This window comes from Ovis aries, chromosome 2 (genome assembly GCF_016772045.2).
Source record: "Ovis aries strain OAR_USU_Benz2616 breed Rambouillet chromosome 2, ARS-UI_Ramb_v3.0, whole genome shotgun sequence".
NCBI classification, from domain to species: Eukaryota; Metazoa; Chordata; class Mammalia; order Artiodactyla; family Bovidae; genus Ovis; species Ovis aries.
The window spans coordinates 177340678-177368054 of NC_056055.1; the positions used below are offsets into that span (position 1 = coordinate 177340678).

Here is a 27377-nt window from a genome sequence, read left to right on the forward strand (position 1 = left end):
AATAAAGAAGATTTAAACATTATAAATAAAAGAAATAAAAAAATTAAAATGTGGGAAAAGCAATGCAAAATTAAAAAACAAAAATCCACTGAAAAAAGGAGGACTCAAGACTCAGAAAGGATAATTCCTGGTCTAGCATGTTCTTGTCAGTTGTGGTTCCTTCCTATAAGAAGAACCTCAAGTAAATGTATAAAGAAAGTTGTAATCAAGTAGAGTAAATGCACTGCCTTCAATTCAACTGCTCAGGAGGCCATCTAATCCATTCACAAAAATAACCAAGCATTTCGTTTCTCCACACCCCCCAAGCTTTACTGAAATATAATTACATAAAGTATAAGTTTATGGTATACAGTGTGATGACTTGATACATCTATATTTTCAAAATGATGACCACAATAAAGTTAGTTAATACCTTTATCACTTTACTTTATAATTGTGTGTGTGTGTGTGTATGGTGAGCACGTTTCATATTTATTATCCAGCAACTTTCATGTATACAGTACATCATTATTAACTATAGTCACCATACTGTACACTTGCACACACATACACACAGACATACATTGTGAGTATATCCAATGGAATACTATTCAGCCATAAAAAAGAAGGCAATTCAGCCATTTGTGACAACAGGTAGATACCTTGAGGGCAGTATGCTAAAAAAGTCAGAGAAAGACTGTGATTTCACTTACATGTGGAATCTAAAAAAGCTAAACTCACAGAAACAGAGAGTACAATAATGGTTGCCATGGCCTGGGGGGTGGGGAATGGGAAGATGTTGGCCAAAGTGTACAAGCTTTTAATTATAAGATGAGTAAGTTCTGGGAATCTAATGTACAGCATGGTGACTAGGAAAAGAACCACATACACACTGAACTTTTTATTATTAGGAAGCATTTCAAATCAGTGGGGGGAAACTTTAATCACAGAACTAGTGAATATCTTTAAAAAGCAAAATTAAAACTATACACCATGGATAAAAGTACATTCAGATGTGACCATAAAAATGTGAAGAGAATATAACTGAAAGAGAACATAGCATTAAAGGCAAAGATTGATGCATTTGACTACTACTGTTACAGCATTCTATACAGTGATGAACAAAGTAAAGAACCAAAAGACAAATGTGAAAGAAATATTTGTAACACCCCTTAATGATGAATAGATATTCAGAATGTATTAATAGGGAAATAATTTAATAAGAAATGCAGACAAAAATAATTTATTTGACCAACAAACATATAAAGATGTCCAACCTCACTAATAATCATGGTATGTAAAGTAAAACCATGAAACCTTCCTTCCTTCCTTTCTTCCCTCCCTTCCTCTTTTTTTCCTTCTTTCTCTCTTTCTCCCTTCCTTTCCTTCTCCTCCCTTTCTTCTCTTCTTCCTTCCTTCCTGCCCTCCCTTCTTTCTTCCCTCTTTCTCAACCACCTTGGGAAAGTTTAAAGATTGATTCTATTCAGCAACGAGAATCGTGTGAAAAATAGGTAGTCTCATATACTGCTGGTGATAATGTACAATCTTAAAATATTTTCAAAGGCTATTAGCGATTTCAATCAAAAGTTAAAATTTTTACACTATGCTGTGTGCTTAGTTTCTCAGTCATGTCTGACTCTGCAACTCCAACAGGGAAGCCCTTTTTACACTATAATTATACCTTTAAAGATATATACTTTATAAAGGAACTTCCAAAGGCACAAAAGAAGCATACGTAATGCTCATGGCAGCACCATCTAGAATCAGAAAATATCAATGTCCATCTAAATTTCTATTCATAAATTAACAAGCAATTTATTGCTCATTCATTCTGTAGAGTAATACAGAACTATAAGAAGGATGAATTAGGCCCATGTATATTGAATCTACCAGGTTTAACAAATGTCACAGAACAATAGATTCTTATCCTATCTATATAAAATGGAAAAAAGCAATGTTAATAAATGTTCATGTTTCTGCTGTTGCTGCTGATGCTAAGTCGCTTCAGTCGTATCAGACACTGTGCGACCCCATAGACGGCAGCCCTCCAGGCTCCTGTTCTTGGGATTCTCCAGGCAAGAACACTGGAGTGGGGTGCCATTTCCTTCTCCAATGCATGAAAGTGAAAAGTGAAAGTGAAGTCGCTCAGTCGTGTCCAACTCTTTGTGACTCCATGGACTGCAGCCTACCAGGCTCCTCCACCCATGGGATTTTCCAGGCAAGAGTACTGGAGTGGGGTGCCATTGCCTTCTCCGGTACGTGTTTCTACAGGTAAAGACATAGAAAAGCTATTTAAAATTATTATCTCTAGGGAGAGGAGTTAAATAGGTTCAGTTAATATACAGTTTTACATTACAATGTCTATACTTTTTTTTTTTTTACAGCTTTTATCTTTTACAAAGAGAATAAATGCACATATTATGATGTAATTTTTTTTAAAGAACTAGAATAAAAGACATTATGTCACGGAATTTCATCAAGTTCTAGCAAGTACTAGAGACAGTGACAAAGAGGGTAAGGTCTGTAGCAACTTTCTCCTAAGAGAAAATGTTGAAGAAGAAGCTGTGGGTATTTTGTTTGAGTAAAATAAAACTTTTTTTTGCTCCAGGGAATAGAGATGATGCCCAGTGGGTGAAAATTCAAGAGACAGATTGAAATGTTCTAACCATGCAAAAACCGCAAATGTGAAATGGGATGCTGCGAAAGGCAGCGTGAGCTTTATTCCTGGTTTGTGTGGATGCATGCGTGCTAAGTCTCTTCAGCCATGTCTGACTCTTTGCAACCCTAGGACTGTAGCCTGCCAGGCTCCTCTGTCCATGGGTTTCTCCAGGCAAGAATACTGGGGTGGGTTGCCGTGCCCTCCTCCAGGGGAGCTTCCCAACCCAGGGATCGAACCAGAGTCACTTACTTCTGCATTGGCAGGTGAATTTCTTACTACTGGTGTTTGTCCTGGTAGATTCAAGTAATTACCAAAATTTACCAAATACACTTGTTAGGTTTATTTTAGAAGCAATGACCGCTCTGGTGGGTAAGTGAAGCGATATCCCAGAAGAAAGCATTTAAACCTCAGGATCTGTAATTGCAAGTATGAAAAGAAGCTAGAATTATTGTACATAATAAGCTAAACTGTATAGTCAGTGAAGGATCTTAAGTCCTGTCAAGAACTACATCATCAGAACATCTAGCTAGATGAGCATAGCTTTATGAGGAAATTCTCAGAATTTCACTCTTCTATGTATACAGATAAATTCTCTAAGTTTCAGACCCTTTATTATCAAAGTGCAATCCACAGACTAGGAACATCAGCTTATTAGAAATGAAGAATCTCAGGCTTTACCAAGACCCAATGAATCAGAATCAGTGTTTTAATGAGCTCCACCAGTGAGTCCTGTTCTTGAATTTGAGACGCACTGGTTTACCCAGGTATCCATAGGACTTCTCTTATTCTTGAGCCTTCAAATAAAGGACAAATAAAATGAATCAACCCATCACATGAAAAAAAAAAAGCTCAAATAATGAGAAGTTTTGATTGTTATTATTTATAACTTGGAAGAAATAATGACCATATATACATATATATGTGTATGTGTACACATATTTATATGTGCTATGTAAATATATGTACATATGTGGATAACACATATACATATATTGAACATATAAGTATGTGCATATACACACATAAACGCAAAAGCAAAGCTTAAGTCTTTGTAGCTGTTAGTTTAAGTTGGTGGTCAACTGTTTCACCTTTTAAAGAGATTTTAGCTCATTTTCCTCCCCACAAATGAATAGTACTCAATTTAATTAAACATTGAATTAAGAAGGTAAACATCTTTGAGACATTTGTATACCTTTCATTTTGACAGCTAGTATGACTTAGAACATCTTTAATGTCACTTTCGGTTTATTAAGAATTCTTTCTGTGGCTTCCAGCATATTGATGGGTTTTTAAGACTTAATCCCTTAATTTTGATTTACTAGTATTCTAATATTTTTTTTTTTGCATCAAAATTATTTGGGACAGGGGAATTGTGTGAGGAGGTTACTCTAAAAGTAGACTAGATAAAGTGAAAAAAGTAAAAAAAAAAAGCTTCAGTAGGGAGACATATTCTAATTACCAGCTAAAGCCTTGACAAAAATGTACTGGCTTTCGATTTTACTGTATCCATTTCCTGAATCATTTTGATTTTTCGTTTGTGTGCAAAGACATTTAATGAGCAATAATGAATTTAGCAATGTATGGGAATGTCATGGTAAAATCTTTTGCTGGATTTTTTAAACTGATGCTTTTCATAAACTGTTTCCTTAACAAGTCATGTTGCCTCTCAGCCGTTTTTACAGAGTTTAAAGCATACTCTCCCCAACTGGCCCCAGATGGAAAATACTCTCTTGAAATTGAATGGGTTTTTTTTTAAGTGTAGCTCTGCATGGCCTTCTTAAAGTAAAAAAATTAAGTTTGAACAGAATGTGTTTGGTAGTGGGTCTATAATTCCCCCAGCACGCCACATATTTGGATTTTTCACTTTTGGCAGTGGAATTTTTCTAATTTAATTAAATCATTAGCGTTAGCAGATGACAGCATGAAAATTCTTTTCCCTAGTCACTTATCTAAATATTCTTCCAGTCCACTGGGGTTATGTGCACACTTTATCTATTTTGAAACTGCATTTATTTGTTTCATTTCTACACTGACTTTCCCATTCAGAGTTTATGGGCAATGTGTAGACATTTCCCATAATGATCTGCAACCTTTTTTTCAAGCAATAAGTGGAGAAGAGGCCAAGGAGGGAACTAGACAGTAGAGAAAATCTTTACAAAGAAAGACTGGGAGAGAAACAGCAGATGGTTCCGGAAGAGCAGCCAGAGCTGAAATGCTTATCCTGGTCCAAGCCCCTGCCATTCTGTCTCTTGCTTTGTAGCTCATACACTGTAAAAATGTGACAATGGTTTGTGTCTAGAAATTAGTTGTCAATACTTCAAATGACAATAAAAGCCAGTTTTTCAGGATTATCTGAACCAAAAGTGAATCTTCTTTGCACTGAAACCTTTCACTCATTCATTCACGTTTTTAAACCTTACTTTTTACTATTGATATATATATCGTTCCTTCTTAGATTTTAAACTTCCTTGAAATTTGAGGATATATACTTTACATCTTCCTTCTTTCCTTCTTTTTTCTTCTCTTTCTCTGCCCCCATTCCCCCCTGCTCAAGATCCTCCCTTTTCTCTCCACCTCCTCCTTTTTGCTTCTCTGTGTCTTCTTTCTCTTTACAGGGCCTAACTCAGGGCCTGGGACATAATGCATATTGAATGAACAAATATTACTGAATTCTGAGCAAACGGAATTCTGTTGCATCTTTCCTAGCAGTCACTGAATATCTACTGCAATATTTTAAAACAGGCATCATTTTAATCCTGAGAACAGTCTTGTTAAGATGATTGCTGTCATCATTATCTTCCATTTTGTCCATGAGGACATAGGGGCCAAGAGATAGTAAATAAATTGCTCATAGTCACAGAACTCTTCAGTTAGAGAATTTGAACTCAGGATGGTCATGGATGCTCAAAAGGATGGTGACACTAGACAGTTAGGTTTGATGAAGCTCCAGCAGTGATGAGGGATTTTCTTTGCATTTCTATAGCGTATCTCCAGTTTCTGTCACAAATAAGTCAGTTTTGGGTGGTAGAAAGGGTTGACTCTGAATTGCGCACTTTAAAAAAGTGGATTTTATGGTATGTAAATTAGATATCAATTTTAAAAGATTTAAATAATAAGGATTGGAAATGAATGAATTTTGGATATTTTAGATGTTCTGAGAGCTTTCCCATCCTTTGTTCTTTTAGGATCTTAGTTCACACTAACATCAATTCTTTAACTGTTCAACTTCCTAAAGCCACATGTTGAAGCAATATCCAAAATTACCAGGCCCAGATTTTACTATACCCTTGTTTCCCTGTGTTGGAGGCACCATTTATCTGAGGAGGGGATCATGGAACAGTGATTCCTAGGAGTCTGTCCAGCATTTAAATCATCAACTGTAAGCCACTGACTAGCTTCTAGGTTGAGAAGTTTAATAAATATGGGCTCATGAAACTATTATGAAATAAGTCAGAAAGACAAATACTCTATGTTATCACTTATATATGAAGTCTAAAAAATAAAAGAAACTGGTGAGTATAATAAAAAATAGACTCACAGAAGAGAAAATAAACTAGTGGTTACCAGTGGGGAGAAGGAAGTGGGGAGGGACAAGACGGGTTTGGAGATTAAGAGGTATGAACTACTGTGTATAAAATAGCTAAGCTACAAGGGTATAATAGACAACACAGAATATACCCAAAGTTTTATAACAGCTATCAGTGGAAGATAATCAGATTTTTGAATCACTATGTTGTACCGCTGAAACTAATATTGTAAATCAACTATTCCTCCATTTAGAAAATTAAAAAAAAAAACAAAAACAGTTTTCATCATGATCACAATCTTCCTCCAATTCACATTAAAAAAAAAAAAAAAAGCCTGTTGTCATATCCCTCAGAGAGTGTTTCCAGACACAAATGTATCTGGCAAGGATGAGATATCACATTTGGGAAGTCTGTTTTCATTCAATCTTCTTCTAAATCCATTTCAGGGTGCTGTTACAATTTAAATAGATGTTCCCTGGTGAGTCAGATGGTAAAGAATCTGCCTATAATGTGGGAGACTCGGGTTTGATCCCTGGGTCAGGAAGATCCCCTGGAGAAGGAAATGGCAACACACTCCAGTATTCTTGCCTGGAAGATTCCATGGACAGAGGAGCCTGGTGGGCTATAGTCCATGGGCTCACAAAGAGTCAGACGTGACTGAGTGACTATAGTTGAAAGTTACATAATTTTGTGTTTTTTAACACTTATGTCCAGAATGAAGACAGCAGATTTTTGTTTAGTTGCACGTGCACACACACACACATGACCTCACACACACATGCATACACATATATAATCACACACGTACACAAGCATATGTACACATGCACACACACTTATGCATATGGCTCATGAATGGATGGTATCATAGCAGAAAGTTGTTGTTTAGTCACTAAGTCATGTCCAACTCTTTTGTGACCCCATGGACTGTAACCTGCTAGGCTCCTCTGTCCATGAGATTTTCCAGGCAAGAATACTGGAGAGGGATGCTATTGCTATTTCCTTCTCCAGGGGATCTTCCCCACCCAGGGATTGAACTCACGTCTCGTCTCCTGCATTGACAGGCAGATTCTCTACCACTGAGCTTCCAGGAAAGCCCCAGAAGAAAGTTATTGAGCCAATACATCTTCTGAAAGGAAATTGTTGTATGTATATGTTTAAAGTATAAGTGAAGTGAAGTTGCTCGGTCGTGTCCAACTCTTTGCGACTCGCTGGACTGTAGTCTACTAGGCTTCTCCTTCCATAGGATTTTCCAGGCAAGAATACTGGAGTGGGCTGCCATTTCCTTCTCCAGGGGATCTTCCTGACTCAAGGACTGAACCCAGATCTCCTGCATTGCAGACAGATGCTTTACCGTATGAGCCACCAGGGAAGCCCACTTTAAGTATAAGGAAAACCAATTGCTTTCCTTTATGTGGACTTAATCAGGATGAAAATATTTCAATACAAAGCTGACAGGAGTTTCAAATGTTCTGTTTGATAGCTATATGCAAATATGACAGATTCATAACTTTTTTTTTCCCCTCCTGCTACTTGCACTTTGAAATGAGAGCAGAATGCTTGTAGGGAACAAGAGGGAGAGAGGCGGGAGTGGGTTTGGGAGCATTTGTGTCAAGATTTTTTAGTCTTGTCCTGGGTAGAGGAAGTTCTTTCCTTCCTTTTCTAAGTGATGCGGTAGCCTCACCCTGAGTTCCTATGATATTTGCTTGTTAATTTGGAATCTAGATTTGATATTTCTGTCTTTAATAAACTTTATTACCTCCATAAAGCCAAAGGCCGGTTTAAGCAGGATGGTTAGAGAGTGGGATGGGAGGAAGGTGTAGGTCCAAATTGTTTATTTCTAATGTTTCTCTTCTTTAGGGTCAGAGTTTGCAAATTAAGACTTGCTGGTTGCAGTGACTAAAGAAAGGCAGTTGCTGCTGTCAACAACTTTGTCTCTCAGCCCTTGAGAAAGGGAAGGAGATCAAGGAAGAGTACCTAAAATATATTGCTATGATTTATGTCAAAGAGTGTTCTTCCTATGCTTTCCTCTAAGTATTTTATACTGGCGCATACCCTGAGAAAACCATAATTCAAAAAGATACATGTACCCCAGTGTTCATAGCAGCACTATTTACAATAATCAGAACATGAAAGCAATCTAAATGCCCATCAACAGATGGATGGATAAAGAAGATGTACATAGACAATGGAATCTTACTAAGCCATAAAAAGAAATGAAATTGTATCATTTGTAGAGACATGGATGGACCTAGAGAGTGACATGCAGAGTGAAGTAGGTCAGAAAGAGAAAAACAAATGTCATATATTAACACATGTATATGGAATCTAGAAAAATGGTACAGGTGAACCTATTTGAGGGGTAAGAATAGACATAGGGAGTAGACATGTGGACTTGAAGGGGAGAGGTGGGGGTGAATCGGGAGATCAAGATTGACATATGTGCCCTGCCATGTGTGGCACAGGTAGCTGGTGGATACCTACTCCGTAGCACAGGGAGCTCAGCTAGGTGCTCTGTGATGACCTAGATGGGATGGAGGAAGAATAGCAGGGAGATCCAGCGTGGAGAGGACACACACACACACACACACACACACACACACACACACACACGGAAGTGATTCACTTCGTTTTATAGCAGAAACTAGTGCAACACTATAAAGCAACTATGTATGCATGTGTGCTCTGTCATGTCTCTTTGCGACCCTATGGGTTGTAACCCACCAGGCTCCTCTGTCCATGAAATTTTCCAGGCAAGAATACTGGAGTAGGTTGCCACTTCCTACTCCATGGGATCTTCCCAACCTAGAGATCAAACTGGCTTCTCTTGTGTCTCCTGAGTTTGCAAGTGGATTCTTTACCATTGCACCACCAGCTGTACGCCAATAAAAAAATAAGGCAGGGTGCATACCTTCACCTCTTCAAACTGTGTTCCATTGGCTGTGTGTTGGAGTCATTCAGGTATCTTAAAAGGATGAGAAGTTTCCACCTTTAGAAATCCAGTCCTGATTTATTCGGTCTGGGGATGGGTTTTGGTGATTACCAGTGAAACTAACATGCAACAAAAACTGAGAACCATCACTCTCACCAGTGGTTGCCATTCTGGCTGCTATCCCCATACCCTGGGTTGGGTGCCATGCCATGCCCCAAGAGACTTCAGTGATCTGGGATGGGGCCTGAGCATTGGTATATTTTATAAGCTCCCCAGGGGTTCCTAAGGAACAGCCAGGAAGGAGATCTTCTGAGCTACCTGGTCAGCACATTTTATCTTTGCCCTTGTTGTATTCAACTCTGAAATTACTTTTTAGGGTTTATATCATGTAGGAGCCAGTATGTTGGGTGCTCAAAGGAGGTGCCAGTGAGTGACACAGTGTCTGTTCTCTGGATGCTGTTAGGCTGTGCACAGTCATAATATTTTGTGTTTGTTGGTTAATGAAGCTGATTGAAAACTATCTTAAATATAGAGTAGAAGGCTTTTTCTTGCATTATTTCCTCTAAAACCAGCCATCTCTTGAGGAGAGCAGATTATGATATGTAAATTCATAGAAGTTAGGAAACATGTTCACATTTACATGGCAAAGAGTGCTGGGAACCAAACCTTCAAAAGACTTTGGCTCTACCGTTTCCCACCATGTCTTCTGGCACAACCATCCATGAGTATTTTAAAGCAGGGGTGGGGAGTGGAGGAATCAGAGAGGCAGAAATTGAGATGGAGAAAACTGTTTTCAGAATGTTTGTGAGTATATGAGTATGTGTGTGTGTGTGTGTGTACATATATTTTGAGAGTATGTGTCTGCATGTGTGTGACCCTTGCATGTGAGAAAATATGCCTTTGGGGTTCTATTTAATGGTATTGTTCTTATCCCTTGAAAATTATACAGTCTTTTAAAGTCTAACAGAAAAAAAAGAAATTACTGACATCTTTAGGAATATTAAAGTGTCTGTCTGACACTGAAAGGCCATTACTATCTGTGAGGAGAATTAAAGAGAGTTTATTAAGGCCAACTCAGATTTCTACTGATACCAAGAAATAGTATTTTAATCAGCTAGAAAGAGATGTATGTGAGGGCAGATCGCTATCAATGACCATCCGTCACCAGAAGATGCTTAATATCCTGTCTTCCTTAAACACTGACCATTTTCCTCCTCATACAGGGAGGGAGAGACAGCCAGCCCATCACTCAGAGGCAGGTATGTGCTCTTTATAAACAGAGATGTAAGAAGCCATAGAAAAGAAACAAGCAAGACTGGATTATGGTGCTTTGTAGGTGCAGTCAAGGCCCAAGCAGTAATGTTTAGGTTGACAGGGGCTTTAAAATCATGGTAAAATATTGTCTTTGAGGCTTAGATATATCTGTATGTTTCTCTAAGAAAGTAATTTCAGTGTTATGAATGTCCATGGCCTTTATTTGCTTTAACAATGTTATATTGCTTCCCAGCTCTTTATGCATTCATGAAGATAGCCATAAACATTCAAGCATTCATTTATCCATGCAAACAACAAATGCTCATTGAGTATCTGCCATGTTGCTATGCATCAAGCATTATACTACCTAGGAGAACATGGGGTATAAAACAGTTTTCCTGCTCTACAAGAGCTAAGTGCCTAGTGGAATTTTTAATTTCCATGCTTTCATTTCAGAGTGTATTAAAAAGCAGAGACATCAGTTGCCAACAAAGATCTGTGTAGTCAAAGCTATGAGTTTTCCAGTAGTCATGTACAGATGTGAGAGCTGGACTGTAAAGAAGACTGAGCACTGAAGAATTGATGCCTTCAAATTGTGATGCTGGAGAAGACTCTTGAGAGTCCCTTGGACTGAAAAGAGATCAAAGCAGTCAATCCTAAAGGAAATTAACCCTGAATATTTAGTGGAAGGACTGATGCTGAAGCTGAAGCTCCAATACTTTGGCCACCTAATGCAAAGAGCTGACTCATTGGAAAAGACCCTGATGCTGGGAAAGATTGTAGGCAAAAGGAAAGTACAGTGGCAGAGAATGAGATGGTTAGATAGCATCAGTAATTTGATAGATATGAACTTAGACAAACTCTGGGAGATGGTGGAGGACAGAGGAGTCTGGCATGCTGCTGTCCATGGGGTCACAAAGAGTTGCATATGACTTAGTGACTGAGCAAAAACAACAAGTTTCAGAAGGTTCACAAGAATGAAGCCAGGGATTACTCAAGGAAGACCAGCTGCCTGGTCCAAAGGCATTTCTATCTTGACCTCAGTCATGGTCAAGCCTGGAAAAAAGAAACTACTTATTTCAAGCAGAGAGGGATTTAATGCAAGGAATCAGTTGTGAAGCTGTTGGAAGGACTGGAGGGGCAAAAGACATAAGGTTATGGTACTCAAGGCTGGGCAGCTGCTCCTGCCCTTTCTTAGGATGAATGGTTGGAGGAATCATGGAAGTTACTGGAGCTGGTAGTCCTTGTTTTTAATCCTGCCCATCTAGAGATGGAAGCAGAGTGGCTTCTCCCTTCCTATTGTGTTCTGATCTCTCATTACCTCCTATTGGTGGCATCCAACTTGACCAACCAGCTAAGAAGTCTTGATAATTTAGTTTGTACCTCTAGACCTATAATACAGAGAAGAAGTTATAGCAGTGCAAGGCAAATGCAGATGATGGTGGTCATGAATCCAGTAATCAAATAACTAGAGAGAGGTGGGGTCTGGGAGTAGTCACTGACACTCAGAGTTTTCCTGACTTGGTACAATGAGATGTGACCAGGCTTTGAAATCTGACTGAAACTAATTATTATGGACTGAAATGTATTCTCCCACCCAAATTCATATGTTGAAGCCTCAACCTCAAATGTGCCTCTATTTGGAGATAGAGCATTTTAGGAGATATTAAGGTTAAATGAAACCATAAGAGTCGAGGTCTCATTCATTCTGTGTGTTAATTGCTCAATCGTGTCCAACTCTTTGCAACTCCATGGACTGTACTCACCAGGCTCCTCTGTCCATGGAATTCTCCAGGCAAGAATACTGGAGTGAGTTACCATTCCAGGCGATCTTTCTGACCTAGTGATTGAACCCGGGTCTCCTGTGTTGGCAGGCATATTCTTTACTGTCTGAGCCACCAAGGAAGGTCCATTCAATCAGACGGGTGTCCTAATAAGAAAAGGAAGAGACGCCAGCGGCGTGTGCACAAAGAAAAGCCACGTGAGGATGCACAGAGAAGGCAGCCAAATGCAAGTTAAGGAGAAATGCCTCACCAGAAACCCAACCCTGCCAGCACCTTGATCTTGAACTTTGGGCTGCCAGAACCATGAGAAAATAAATTTCTATTGTTTAAGCCGCCCAGTCTGTGGTATTCTGTTTTGGCCACACAAGCTAATACACTAAAGAAATGTATAAATGATGAATATAAATAGTCAAATGTCAAATTGCAAATTTTTACTAAAAATGTAACTTTCTAAAACATTGCCTACTTACATTTGCTGGACAGAATGTTCTTCTTCTACAACTAAAACCACATGGTGGGGGCCTTCTTTAGTGGTCCATGCTTGAGAAACTGCCTTCTAGTGCTGGGGGCATGAGTTTGATCCCTGGTCAGGGAACAAAGGTCCCACGTGCTGCAGGGCAACTTAAGCATGCTAGAACTACAGAGCCCATAAGCCCTGGGACCTGTGAGCTACAACTAGAGAAAGGCCTGTGCCCCGCATGGAATAGTATACATGCTGCAATGAAAGATTCCTTATGCTACAATGAAGATCCTTTGTGCAGCTAAGACCTGACACAGCCAAAAAAAAAAAAAACCCTACATGGTAATCAAATAAAATTAGGAGGTTATGACAGTCTCTGATCAGGAGAGTTTGTTGGAAGATCTGAATAGCCAGTGTCATAACAAAATGTCCTCTCTCTGTGGAATTCTCCAGGCAAGAATGCCGGAGTGGGTAGCCATTCGCTTCTTCAGGGAATCTTCCCAACCTAGGGATCGTACCCAGGTCGCTTGCATTGCAGGTGGATTCTTAAGGTCTGAGCCACCAGGGAAGCCCCAAAGTGCCTTTCAAGTCTGACATACCCACTTTTCCTCTAAACCCACAGTCCTTGTTGGGTTTATATACACGAGGACACTGCACCCCCATGGTGCTGGGGGCAGAGTGTATCAACATTTCTGATGTTCCCTTTGTGGCTTCCTCCTCTTTTCATACTGACACATCCTGGCTGCCATTTTGTTTCTTTTGGGTGGTCTTGCATTGACCCTTTTGGATAACTCACTTTGATCCTTTGCATGTGTTTTATTGTTTAATTTACAAATTTTCAGTTCTTGGGGCAGAGATAGTACACACTTAGGCTGGTAACTGCCCAGGATACACTGCTAGAGCTGTACTGCTTGTTGCCTTTGTTCCCTTCTGATCCATCAATACTTGTGCCATCTCAGTCACTAAATGTTTCGAATGTCAATCTTTGCCTGTGTAATTAGCACCATAAAGTGTGAAAAGAAATTGACCAGGTTAAGCTGTTCAATTAGCCTTCCATATAGCAGACTAGACTATTTGAGAACTGTCAAAAAGATTTCCATTTCCAAAAATAACAACTTCATCAGCCTATCTCAGAGCATAAAATCCAGCCACTAGAGTTGCTCCTTAATAAATTTAATCTTATTTACCAGAAGGGATAATCAATATGTCTAACATTTAAAACTTAACTACCATGTGATCTTTATTTATTTAATTAAATTTTTTCTTTGTGGGGAGGAGCAGAGAAATGTTTATTGCAGGGCCAAGCAAGCTTAAAAATCTCCAAACTCCCTAATGGTTTTTGGGAAAAAGATTTCATGGGCAAGATTTAGGGTGAGGGTAGCAGGGTGTGTAGCTTTCTTCTGATTGGTGGTGAGGTAACAGAGTGATGTCCCAGAAAGTGGTGTTCCAGGAATCCTGTGCTCATCTTGAAGTTATCATCCTTCACCTGCTTAAGTGCCTTAGTTCCTGCAAAAGAGATAAAAGATATTGTTATGTATAGTATTTGTGGAGGAATCAGGCTCCAAGTATTCCTGCCCCAAGGCTGCATTGTTTGTTGGCTGCTGCTTCCTAGTTTCTTCATCCCCTCCTTTCCCTGATCAGCACCTGATTGAATATACCCTTTAGAACTCAGGGAATGTCGTGGAGGCTAAATGAAGTCAGTTTCCTGCAAACAAGAAATGGGGGACACAGAAAGGATTTGTACCCAGGAGCCCCACAGGATCCTGCTTGGTTTCAGTCCCCCCTTTGACCTGATACTTCTCAGTCTTGAGGAGAACAGGTGATGGATAAGAAAGAGCATAATGTTTTGGATAGTTACTGTTGTTTAGTCTCTAAGTCATGTCCGACTCTTTTGTGAGCCTATAGCCCACCAGGGTCCTCTATCCTTGGGATTTTCCAGGCAAGAATACTGGAGCAGGTTTTCCTTATCCAAGGGGTCTGCCTGACCCAGGGATCAAACCAGCTTCTCCTGCATTGGCAGGCAGGTTGTTTACCACTGAGCCACCAGGGAAGCCCCAACATTTTGGATGGAGACATTAGTCATAAACTCAGCAGAAGAACTCAGTTTTAGAGGGACTCAGTTTAAATTCTACTATGTGATCTTTAAATGGATCATCTCATTCATCATCACAACAATCCTACTAGGAAGAAAGAAGTGAAAGTGTTAGTTGCTCAGTCATGTCAACTCTGCGATCCCATGGACTGTAGCCCATCACGCTCCTTTGTCCATGGGATTTTCCAAGCGAGAGTACTGGAATAGATTGCCATTACCTTCTCCAGGGTATCTTCCTGACCCAGGGATTGAACTCTGGTCTCCTGCATTGTAGGCAGATTCTTTAGCACCTGAGCCACCAGGGAAGTCCATTACTAAGAAGAAGATCATGTTATTAGTGTCCTTTCATTGATGAATCAACTGGAGTTTCAATAGGTTAAATAATTTGTTAGGACTTCTCTGGCAGTCCAATGGTTAAGACTTCACCTTCCAATGCAGAGGATGTGGGTTCCATCCTTGGTCAGGAAGCTAATATCCCACATGCCTTGTAGCCAAAAACCAAAAACATAAAACAGAAGCAACATTATAACAAACTCAATAAAGATTTTTAAATGGTCCATGCTTAGACTCAATATTCAAAAAACTAAGATCACGGCATCTGGTCTCATCACTTCATGACAAATAGATGGGGAAACGATGGAAACAGTGACAGACTTTATCCTCTTCGCCTGCAAAATCACTGCAGATGGTGACTGCAGCCTTGAAACTAATAGACACTTGCTCCTTGGAAGAAAAGTTATGACCAACCTAGACAGCATATTAAAAAACAGAGACATTACTTTGCTGACAAAGATCTGTATAGTCAAAGCTATGTTTTTTCCAGTAGTCATGTGTGGATGTGAGAGTTGGACCATAAGGAAAGCTGAGTGCCAAAGAATTGATGCTGTTGAACTGTGATGTTGGAGAAGACTCCTGAGAGTTCCTTGGATGGCGTGGAGATCAAATCAGTCAATCCTAAAGGAAATCAGTCCTGACTAGTCATTGGAAAGACTGATGCTGAAGCTCCAATACTTCGGCAACCTGATGCAAAGAACAGACTCATTGGAAAAGCCCCTGATGCTGGAAAAGATTGAAGGCAATAGGAGAAGGGGACGATAGAGAATGAGATGCTTGGATGGCTTCACCAACTTGATGAACATTGAGTTCGAGCAAGCTCTGGGAGTTGGTGATGGACAGTGAAGCCTGGCGTGCTGCAGTCCACGGGGTTGCAAAGAGCTGGACGTGACTGGACTGAACTGAACTGATGTCACAAACAGAACAACAATAATAATTTGTTTAACATGATCAATTGGTAAACAGTAGAGAATCAAATCTAAAGATTAACCATTGTGTTTAGAACAAACAAGTCACCTTGACCTACCAGATCCTGTGTGATCTAGTTGTTACATTTTAGAGCTTTTCTCAGACTCTTCCTAACTTGCTTTATTCCTAAGAACATGGTCCCAAGTTTTGGGGCACACAAACCTTTTTCCCAGCTATTTCCCAGCAGAAAGACTGACTCCTCTACTGGGAATGCTCTTTACCCATGCTTTTATATGTCTAGCTCCTCCCCTTGCCATTCTATCTAAAATTTGTTCTCTTTTCTTATACCTGACCCTATGTTATACCAACTACTGGTGGTTATTTCCTCATAGTGAAACCAGTCTAGGCCCTATGGGGCTCCGGGACACAGAGAGCTTTTTTTTCCCCCCTGTTTCTGAAAGGTAAGACTCCACCCCCAAGGACCTTCCCTGAGTTCCAAAGGGCAGATTTGAATAGTTTCTAATGAAGGGAGGAGCAATCGCAAAACCATTAAAGGCAAGATTGAAGAGACCAGAGAAGCTCATCAAGTTTGGGAGAACTGACCACCTGAGGCAAGGTTAAAGGAGTGCAGGCCCTACACACACCCTAGTCTTGTCAGAGACCCCACCTTTGAACCATTGTTATAAAACCCCTCATCAAGTCCTCTGAGGTGGGACGCAAAGTTTTCAAGGGTGAGATCTCACTGTGTCCCACTTTGCCTGGCAGAGCATTAAAGCCATCCTTTTCTACTTCACCCAAAAGTCTGTCTCTGAGATTCAGTTCTTCACCAGTCTAGAGAGGCCAAGCTTGGCATCAGTAGCAGGCATCTATCATAATTTGGAATTGTTTATTTATTTGTTTTCTGTATCATCCCACTGGTCTTCCCAGGTGGCTCAGTGGTAAAGAGCTCACCTGCCAATGCAAGAGATACAAGAAACGTGGGTTTGATCCCTGGGTCAGGAACGTCACCTGAAGTAGGGAATGGCAACCTGCTCCATATTCTTGCCTGGAGAAGCCCACGGACAGAGGAGCCTGGTGGGCTACAGTCCATGGGCTGGCGAAGAATTGGACGTGACTGAGTACACACACACACACACACACACACACACACACACACACACTCCTCCCACTAATTTTCATGAAGGCAAGGGCTTGATCTTTGTTATATGTGGCTGTTTTGCAAACACAACACAACAGAAATATTGAGTCCTCCACTTATTAGGCACTTAACAACTTATTGACCAGAGATGTATTAATACATCTTTTTTTATCCAAATGTTATAGAGTGGAAACTTATCAATATTCACTTAAATAACAATGTGCCAAACACACACATTAGTTTCTGCAAAAATCCTCCAATCAATAATGTTCATAAATATGAGCTAAATGCCAAAGTATCATCTATTGTGATCTATTAAACCCCAAAGTTCTTGGGAATAAGACTCAGGATAGTATGCTTTTGTTGGACAGGGACTTCTCAGGGTCTGAGTGGTCTCTGTAGCTGGACTGATTATCACAGAGAGTATTCTGAGTCACCAGTGCATAAAGTCATAGAGATGAGGAGGCGGCTGCAAAACGGTTGGGGACAGCTGAAAGCAGGAAAGACAAGCTCCCAAATAAATTTCAGTTGGCTCAAGTGCTCAGTCACCTCCAACTCTTTGTGACCCCATGGACGGTAGCCCTCCAGACTCCTCTGTCCCTGGGATTCTCCAGGAAAGAATCTGGAGTGGGTTGTCATGCCCTCCTCCAGGGAATCTTACCAACCCATGGATCACACCCACATCTCTTACATCTACCCACGTTGGCAAGCAGGTTTTTACCACTAGCACCACCTGGGAAACCCTCTTAGTGTGTTTGGGGATTGTAAAAGACTGGTTGGCAGGAACTTGAATGTGATGTTGAAAATTTTGGATTTTATCCTTGTTAGAGTGGACTCCTAGGAGTTTCTGAGTGGACTAGTAATGAATTAAAATGAATGTTTCTGAAAACGAGAGATGGAATGATTAAGATGGAGGAGGGAATGTGTACTGGAAAAGGAGCCCATCAGTTTCTGACAAATTGACTATAATGTGGGCAAACCCTGCCTGGGGCACAGCTGTCTCAACTCTCTTCCTGGCAGAGGAAGCCAAGGGAAAGAGGCCACATACTGCGTATGGGCTGTGCAGTCTCATCTGTTGTATCCTTGTTAAACTTGGAGCAGTTGGAGTAATTCTAAAAGGTATTTCTTCTCAATTCTATTAGAAACCGGTTGGTATTGTATTTTGTTAATCTCAGCTCTTCCTATATTGGCAGTACAATGACTGATATAAAGAGTGTTTTCTGCAGACGATGAGCAATTTCTGTACCTCAGAGTAACTTCTGAATTATCAAAGATATATTAAATTATGTTGACTTGTATTTAAGGTTAGCTGGTTTTTAACATAATCTTTGTGTAATTAGAACTTAAGTATAAGTTGTCATTTAAACCATTTTTATATACATCATTTGATGGCCATTTTTTATCTGTTGTTGCAGTGGAGAAAGATTAGCTTCAGAGAACCTCGGTGTCTTGTACAAGGTCACTTGGCTAGTAGGTAGAAACGCCTGGATTTAAACCTTTCTTTCATTTCCAGCATTTTATATCTTGGTAAAAACTGGAAGCTAATGTTTAATACATATAATGCATCGTTATGAAATAGAATTCTGAATCATTATAGAACAAGCAACTCAGTGGAGTGCAGGGGTTGACTCTATCTGATTTGATGTAATTCAGTGGGTGTTTAAATCACTCAGTAACGATAATGATGTCATCACCATTCATTCTGATTCAACCCATCCCAAAGTGAATGTATCTTATAATGTTCCTCAAACAGGTTTAAATTAAATATTTTTAAATTAAATATTGACAGTAATGTTCAGGCTTCAGTTTCCCCTCACTGGGTTTTGGACTCAACAACTCTAGGATATGGGCTGTGGCTTTGTTCGTTTGCTCTCCTGGAATTTGCAGACAGCAGCTATGTACTTGGCAACAGGTTGATGCTGGCGAAGAGAGAGAGGACGGGTATGAAACAAGTGTGGCATGAAACTGTTTGCTTTTCTCCACCACAGTCTGCTGATTCGACCTGCAAACCCATTCCCCAACTCGGCTAGCAAAACCTGTGAAAACACAGGGGCCTCCATGAAGACTACTCTGACCTTGGCAGCTGGAGAGAGCTTCCGAGTCCAGTTCTAAACTTATGATATGGGCCTGGGTATGTTTGGATTCAACACTTGGTTAGAAAGTGAAAAACAAGGGTCTAAACACTATTCACTCAGATAGTAAAACACATGTTCACTTTTTGCAGTGACCCTGGCAACAGAAGGGGAATTCTTATAAATCACAAAGGAAAATAAATCACTTCACCCATGGAGGGAAAGAGACAGCTTGAGAAAAGGGACTTTGGGAAAAGGCTGTCTTTAGATAGCAGTCTCGTGGTAAGTACTAAATATTCATTACACTCTATATATTTTGGCTTGAAATGCATTATTCTTTGTGATTTCTTGAACCCCATGCTTTCAAAAGCCTCTATTCCAGTTACCCTGTTAGCAATATCCCCTGGGATTTTTGTTTCACTTATTTTTTTACAAAGTCAAAAGCCAGCAAGTTATTGGAATGTTTGTATAGTGTCCTAATAGGCAAATGTCATAATCTGTCAGCATTACATGTAATTACATTAATTCCAGCTGAAGTAGACTTTAACCCATACAAAAACACTACTGTACAGCTAATGCCAAATGCCAAGCCTATTTATAGTTGTCCTGTCACCCACTTATCTTAACTTTGGGGATAAGTTGAACAAGAATTCAGAAGGGTTTCTAATACTGAAGAGAAGAGAACATCTCTGAGATCTTAGGTATAGAAATTATTTCCTTGGTCCATAAACTTTATAAAGTTTGAACGCTGATAATCATCATTCTTAAATTGGTTGGGTTTCATGTATGAGAATCTGGTTAGTTCAAAGAAATAGACTAAATCAGTGATTTCTGAATGTTGGCGCTTCTGTCACAGTCTGAACTAAGATGCTTTGGTCACTTACTCAAGTAGCATCTGAACAGAATAAGAAACCAAATGGAGCAAGTCACTCCTTTCTCTTTTGGCCATTTACTCACATGAAAATGTAGCTTAGTTCCTTCTTTGGCATGTTGTTGAGGAACGTGGTTTATTCATTCTGTGTCTTCCCAGTTCCTGGCCTGGAATTTGGGTCAGAGTAAATGTCCAATAAAAGATTTGTTGAAGTGATTTATCAATTGCCCTTTTCCAATCTCTGACTGCTAAGGTTTCACATCACAAACTGTTCATAGATGTGAGTTTCTGGGAATTGAGAAAAGGATTGCATTAAACTTTTGTGTCTAGTTCTTCGGTTATTAACATCAACTTTTCTGTCTCTCTGACTGAGGTAGGTACTGAGCAACATACCTTCAGAGGCTAAGAACTCTTATAGGATTTGAAGTTCTTCTCCCAGTGGATGTACCTTCTTCTCATCTCTGAGGTTTTTCTGTCTCTAGGTAGAGTGTGGTGAAAATAGTGTGTGTGTGTGTGTGTGTGTGTGTGTGTGTGTGTGTGTGTGTGTGTGTGTGTTTCTGTCTATACCCTTTGCAACTTCTAGGGAAACTTAGAATAAAAAGATAATTTCTCAGCTTCCCCTTTTTCTCTTTGCCAAAGGAAACACTTCTTACATATCAATCTGCCAGTAGGGTCTGTCTTATGCCTAGCCAGGCACTCACATTGTATATATAATATGAGTAGTAAAAGAAAGTTTCTCTAAACCCAGAAGCATCATCCTTACTGATTACTCCCTAAAGCTCATAATTCTGCCTTAGGGCTCAAAGAAGCTAAACTAAGCTATTGTCTTTGTTTGATTGGAGGAGGGTATCATACTATTTTATTCACATTTAAATTTCACCAAGAGTTCAGGAATATGCTAGCCTTATTTTCAGATTTTTGAAATGAAGGTAAAATGCACTAACAGCTTTAAGGGTACAGTGTATTCATATTAACAAACTAGACATTCTAAGGGATGGTATAACTATATGCTTTGGAGCACAATATAAGGACAAGCCCTGGAATTGAAGGAAAAAGCCACCATTCAGGACTGAACAAAGGTCCTTGGTTGCTGATAGAATCTCCCCTTGACTTCAGACTTGAGACAAACTGTGAGAGTCTGTCAGTATACAACAACCCTTGAATTCAGGACAAACAGTAACAGGATAGATTGACCAGAGCCCTTTAGACTGTGGTGGCCTTTCTGAAGCGAGCAGGAGTGGCTGGAGGCTGGAAATGTTGCAGCTGAGGTCTGGGATCCCTAAATGAGAGCAGCTATCTTCGAAAATTCGCTGATGTCCAAACAAGTTCCTAAGATGTTTCTCCCAAACAGTGTAAGCTATTGTCTTTTAATCATTCACAGTAGCACTCACTAATAAAAGGTCTTGGATCATACTCAGGTGTCAGCCAGATGAGTAGAATTTTGTTGAAGTTATTGGTAAAGAAACACATGCAGAGCATGGAGTCCTGGTGTGTAGGACTGGGTTGGGGCAAGGAGGAAAGGGGACATGGATTATCACAAGGGTATGAGGAATCTGAAAATCAGAGAAGGTGTTTCAATGAAGTTTTGCCCACATTTAAATTTTCCTTAGGCCAGACTTGACTGTGAGCATAAATCAAAGCCCTTCATATTACCTGTGCGGGCTGAAATCCCCAAGCTAAGCTTGCATTTCCATTGGCATGTGGCTCTAGCCTGAGTCTTGTGAGGGCTGTGGATCTGTTTCTTACAGTGTCAGAGAGCACTGTGAAAAGAATGTGTTGCTTGGTACCACTTGAGAATCATCAACCTGTTAAATCTCCCTAAATGATGATTGGAAGGGTTTTTGCACTAATGAAATATCTTCCTTGTTTCCTGGAGGCAGATTGAGTGTGACATTTGCATGAGAATGTTGGGAAAATCCTGAAAGAGTGTGTGGGTGTGCTCTCCTATGACTCTGTGGCTCCATGTATAGGAATGCTTGAATACCATTAATCATTATACAATACAGGCCATATGACTGATTTTTGTCTTCTATTTCACTGTTATGTTCTTTCCTCACATAGGATGCCACTGGTGGAACAATGACAGCAAGGTGATTCTTGTCAGGTTGGTTTTTAGGGTGTGAGACCCATTGAAAGGCCCTTAAGTGAATTTTATTGTGACGCTAAGAGAAACAGATGAGGGAGATTAAAGCTGACTGGCCTGTAAGGGACTTGAACCCAAGACTTTGTCCTCTTCTTGGGCTCCATGCCAAAACCACACAAATAACTAGGCAAGAAGCACACAAGGATGATTCTAGACCAAGGTTTCTGGGAAATACAAGGAAAAAAAAATTAAGAAACACCTGGTATTATATCACACACACTTCATTCCCAAGGCACGTTTACTCTGTGTCATTCTATCCCACTCAATTCTATTCTATTTTTAAATTGTAGAATGCAATTTGAGAATGGGTTATCTAGTGCCCCCACTTTACAGAAAAAGTATTGGGTTGGTCAAAAAATTCATTCATATTTCTTTCAGTAAATGTTATGGAAAAACCCAAACAAACTTTTTGGCCAAGCTGATAGTTAATAATCAGCAGGGTTAAATGCTTTCCCTGAGGCTACACAACTAGGGTACAGCCAAGAGTAGAAGTGAAGTTTCCAACCTGAAGATTCACTTCTTTGTTTTTCTTTCTCTAATAATAACCCAGTAAGAGAAGATCCTTTTGGAAAACTGAGCAGAGGAAAGAGAAACATACTGAACTCTTAAGTCTTGACATTCCACTGCAGTAATCGTTATGAGCCATATTTTTGAGAATTAGAGGGCCCAGAGGTAATTTCCACTTACAGATTTTTGCAGGCAAAAAATTCCTTGGAATGTACTGCAAGGATAAGGGGCTATTAACTTCATTACACTTTTTATTTTTCATAATCAAATCGTGAAATGTTGAGTAGAAATTATTGCCCCCCTGCAACAGTTTTTAAAATTTTGTACTTGAAGAACCACAGAATAAAAAACCTCACAGTTGAGATACTGAAGAAAAGCTCCAAATGCGGGAATATGAGTTTGTGGTCCTTGGTCACAGTTTTTCTTTCAGGATGTGACACGGGGAGGGCGTGTGTGTGTGTCTGCACACATGCTCACTCTAGTAAGGGTTGAGTATTCTTTGATGTTGATGATTTTTTACTTGGTAAATCATCCTTTTAAAGACAAACGTGGCAGGGAAGTGAAACTGAAATGAAACATATGTTTCAATGTCAGGGGTAAAGACCCTGAGAGAAAGACAAGTGATTGCACATTTGCCTCCCCCCAGTAGGAGTATGCCAAGTAGCTACATATCCATGGCAAGCACAGTCTTCTCTATGATAACAATAAAAATCACCCCAGGAATTGGGGCCTCTTCTTGACCCAGAGCTCTTCAGCGCACACCCCAGGATGTTTTCTGATCAGAAAAAGTCAGCATTTCATAATGTGCTTTATTTGTAAGAATCATCCCCAGGCTATGTGTTTAGCTATTTGACACTTATAGCTGTGATAGCATTTAACTGATGAGCAAGTCAGGGAATGAATTATCATTTTTACCAGCTCACATTTCAAGAACAAAGATTCTCTTTCAATTTTGGAAAGAATGCTTTTTGCTTTTAAGTACAGATAGGTATAACGGTTTCTCTTATGAATGATGAATTGCAGTTGGTACCCCAATCCTTTCTCCCTCACCAAAAGGAAGACAAAATGTACTAGATCCTTACACCTAACCTCAGCACAGTTTTGATAGATTTGTGGCAGCAGGAAAGGCCCTATGCTTGACCTTCAGTTCATCCTTCAACCTCTTTGATGGTTTGCATCCAAATCATTAGAGTAATTAGGCCTTCCACAGGCTACATTAACTTTGTGGATCAACAAGCACCACTGAAAACCTGCTTTATATTTAAGATGCGTTAGTAGCCATGGGATGTGCTGGATAGTTGCCATTCCCCCACCCCACCCCCACTCCAGTTGCACTCCATCCTTCTCTACCTGGCTGTCCTTCCCTGCAGGATGTACCGCATGGACCTTGTCAAAAGAATTCCTGGCCTTCTGGCAGCTCATTCAGTTTGGCCAATGGGTTGACCTAGCAGGACGTCATTGGTTGGGAGGAGACAGAGGTCAAGGTAATTGTTTTCCTGCTGTCTCCCTGCCTGGCTGTGGACCACAGTGACTGGGCTACTCTTCCCAAGTCCACGGCTTTTGTTGGGCAATCCTATCCCACAACTGTAGCTGTGGTTATAATCACAGCTCTCTGTGTTCTGGCACTTGCTCTCTCCCCAGGTTCCTACAAACATTATGGTAGTGATGATTCCTGGATGTCGCCAGTCCATCTCACATTGGTTTGTTTTTTGATCTGCCCACACTTCAGTGAATAATTTCTTTTACCAAAATTTCCTCAGTTAGGTGGTTTGGGTGTGCTATCTTTTTCCTGCAGGGTGCCCCTGCCTGATACAAGGTAATACTCCTTCTCAAAGTGTTTATAGTTCATCTGTAGAAGCTAACCTATTAAAGAGGAAAAATGACAACACAGAGAAGGTAAATCAGGTGTGACATTGACAGTGATAGGAGTTGAGATCCTTCTGGGAGGATGTAAGGAGACACCACACGGAAGTTGCAGTTATAGCTGTTCTTTGAAGCAATGGAGAGAATTTAGGAAGTGAAGACTGAGATAGAAGAGAAAGAGGCAACCCACGGATATTGTGCTATGCCCCTTGGTGACAACTCACTTCATTGCTGAATCATTTTTTTCCCAGGAAAACTTCTTCCTTATATCAAATTGTAATGGTTAATTTTATATTCACTTCAACTGGGCTAAGGGATGCCAAGATAGCTGGCAAAACATTATTTCTGGGTGTGTCTTGCTGGTGTTTCCATCAGAGATTATGATTTGCATTGGTAGGCTGAACACAGAAGACTGCTTTACTCAATGGGGGTGGATATTGTCTGATCTGTTGAGTGCCTATATAGAACAAAAAGGCAGACGGTGGGTGAATTCATCTTCTTCAGTCCTCAGACAAGGGTGTTCCTGGTTGTTAGGCCTTTGTACTCAGACTGAGACCTGTATCATTGGCTCCCTGATTCCCAGGCCTTGGGGTTTAGAATCAACTATAGCACCAGCTTTCCTGGGCCTCCATCTCCCAGAGAGTGATGGGACTTCTCAGCCTCCATAATCACAAGTATAATCTCTCATAATAAATCTCTTTATTCATACACACACACATACACACACACACACACAGAGCTCTGACTAACACACAGAATTAAACCTTTCTGCTGTTTTATCTTCAGTTATATCCGCATGTTTAGTGACTGGAAGCTATTCAAAGTAGGGCTCAGCAAACTCTAAACAGCCAGAGAGTGACCAGTTGAGTCTTTGCAGGCCCAAGGAGGAGTCATGACGATTCAACTCTGTCGTTGTAGCCTGAGAGCAGACACAGACAAGACACGAATCAGTGGGCGGGACTTGTGTGCCAATAACACTTTATTTACAAAGACAGGCAGCAGGCTGGATTCTACAGGGTATATGCACACATTACAGAAATGGGAAACTTGAGAGTCCAGGTTGGATTTGTCCTGAGTGCTGCCTTTCTGAGTAGTGATTTGTATTTCCCCTTAGGATACACAATACACCAAGGCAGGCAAAGGGATAGGTTGAGGCTATTAACATAAAAATGAAGATCTTCAAGTGGCCAGAAGTTGAGCAAAGGGAAAGATTTTAGAAGGTTCCCAACTCACTGAGACTTTTTCTAAACATGAAGTAAGGTCATGGTTAGTGTGGCTCAAAGTAGCCATTAGATTGTGAATACTCAGGAAAAAGTCTGTACCTTGGAATGCTGCAGGCATTTCTTCAGCCTTCTCTACTCTTTTGGTGTTATAGTTGGACCACCCCTCACTGGAGGGATGCTGTGTAGAAACTACCAGTTTGCAGGAGGTTTCTAGCTACTCAAATCCTAACTACCCTTGACCAGTTCTACTATTGGAAGCAAATGTAAAGTATGGTTTACTCAGTGCTGTAACCACTGGGCAAAGGCCAAGCTGTCCCCTGGGAAGCTTGACCTTTGTTCTCTGGTGTCAAGATTGTTTGAGATTTCCCAAGTGAGCATCAAGTGAAGGAGGGTCAAGGAATGTGAGGGAGCTTCTTATTTCCCAACCACATTTTTCCCTCTAATGGGGCTATTCTCTTAGCCATCTGTTAGATGTCCTAAGAACAGACCATGCATTGGAGCCTAGAGTTGGAGGGTGTGGTTTGATGTCTGAGGATTCAGCCAGTCTTTTTTAAAGAAAAAGCAACAATGGAGAATAGACCAGGTTTTATCTAGGTTATTCACCTTTCTGAAGGGGCTTGCTGAATCTGACTGCTCCCCTTAAAAGTGGGAAACTGTAGAGTTTGAGAAGTGTCAGATCCTTATATGGATATTTGCCTAGTGAATCTGCCTACTAGCTTAGCCCAGCATCTTGACCATCGTGCCAGGTCAAGAGAGGACTGGAGAAATACCCTGTCCAGCTGCTCTCTAGCAACACAGATCCTTGGGGACTATGGATAGATTCAGGGCAGATTCAGCACAGATCGTTGGGGACTATGGATAGATCATGGGGACTATGGATAGATCATGGGGATTATGGATTGATTCAGGGCAGATTCAGGGGTGTGGGTGGTGGGTGGGGAAGACCGGAGAGGTTTGACTAAGTGGGCACAGCCCACAATACCTGGTTGCTAAGGGTTGTAAAGGGGCTCTGGACAAACAGAAAGAGATGAGAACAGTGGTGGAAGGGAGGTTAAAGAACTGAGCAGTGCTACTGCTGGGGACAGAGTCTGAAGGGAGAGTAAGAACAGAGGACCATGTGTAGACCATGCCCAAGCCAAGGGGCTTAGAGTGTCAGCAGCGGGGCTGGTTGAGTCTAATACAGAAACCACCTTAGCAGACATCGAGTCATGCATTGAATCTCAACCAGGAGGGCTTTCTTTCCTTAGTAATAATAGCGGCAATTTGTTGAGGCTTACTATGTGCCAGGCACTCTGCTCAGTACTTTAGGTGGAAACTGAAACTGTCATTTAATACTCATGAAGCCCTTTAAAGTAGGAACTCTAATTATTCCTATTTTACAAATGAGAAATCTGAGGCTTAATGAGCTCATCAACTTCCTCAAGGCTAGAGGACTGCAAAGGGAATTAGAGTGAGTGATGAGCTGGGATTTCAACTCAGATCTGGCTACCTCTAGACTACTCTCTGCTGTGCAGCTTGGAAGCAGAAAATTTTCTGCCAGTGACTGGGAGCTCCTCAGGTGATTGCTTCCCAACCATAAAGAGCCCCAGACTCAGCAGGGCTAGAGGTTTACATGTGCTTTGCCTCCTCTG

At 40.5% G+C, this 27377-nt stretch overlaps 1 protein-coding gene across 27 annotated transcripts in view; it reads left to right on the forward strand.

The window, feature by feature from the left end:
- Positions 1-27377, forward strand: part of NCKAP5 (NCK associated protein 5) — a 1152446-nt gene that overhangs the window by 164848 nt on the left and 960221 nt on the right. For 13 of the 27 annotated variants that reach the window (XM_060410117.1, XM_060410132.1, XM_060410119.1 and 10 more), the window contains exons 2-3: positions 19056-19198; positions 19292-19421. The exons of 1 other annotated variant lie outside the window; for it this stretch is intronic. In XM_060410117.1, coding sequence (XP_060266100.1) covers positions 19353-19421 — 69 coding nt within the window. In that variant the 5' untranslated portion in view covers positions 19056-19198; positions 19292-19352. The remainder of the gene's footprint in view (positions 1-19055; positions 19199-19291; positions 19422-27377) is intronic. 13 more of the 27 variants (XM_060410129.1, XM_042244936.1, XM_060410120.1 and 10 more) reach the window with 1 other exon arrangement.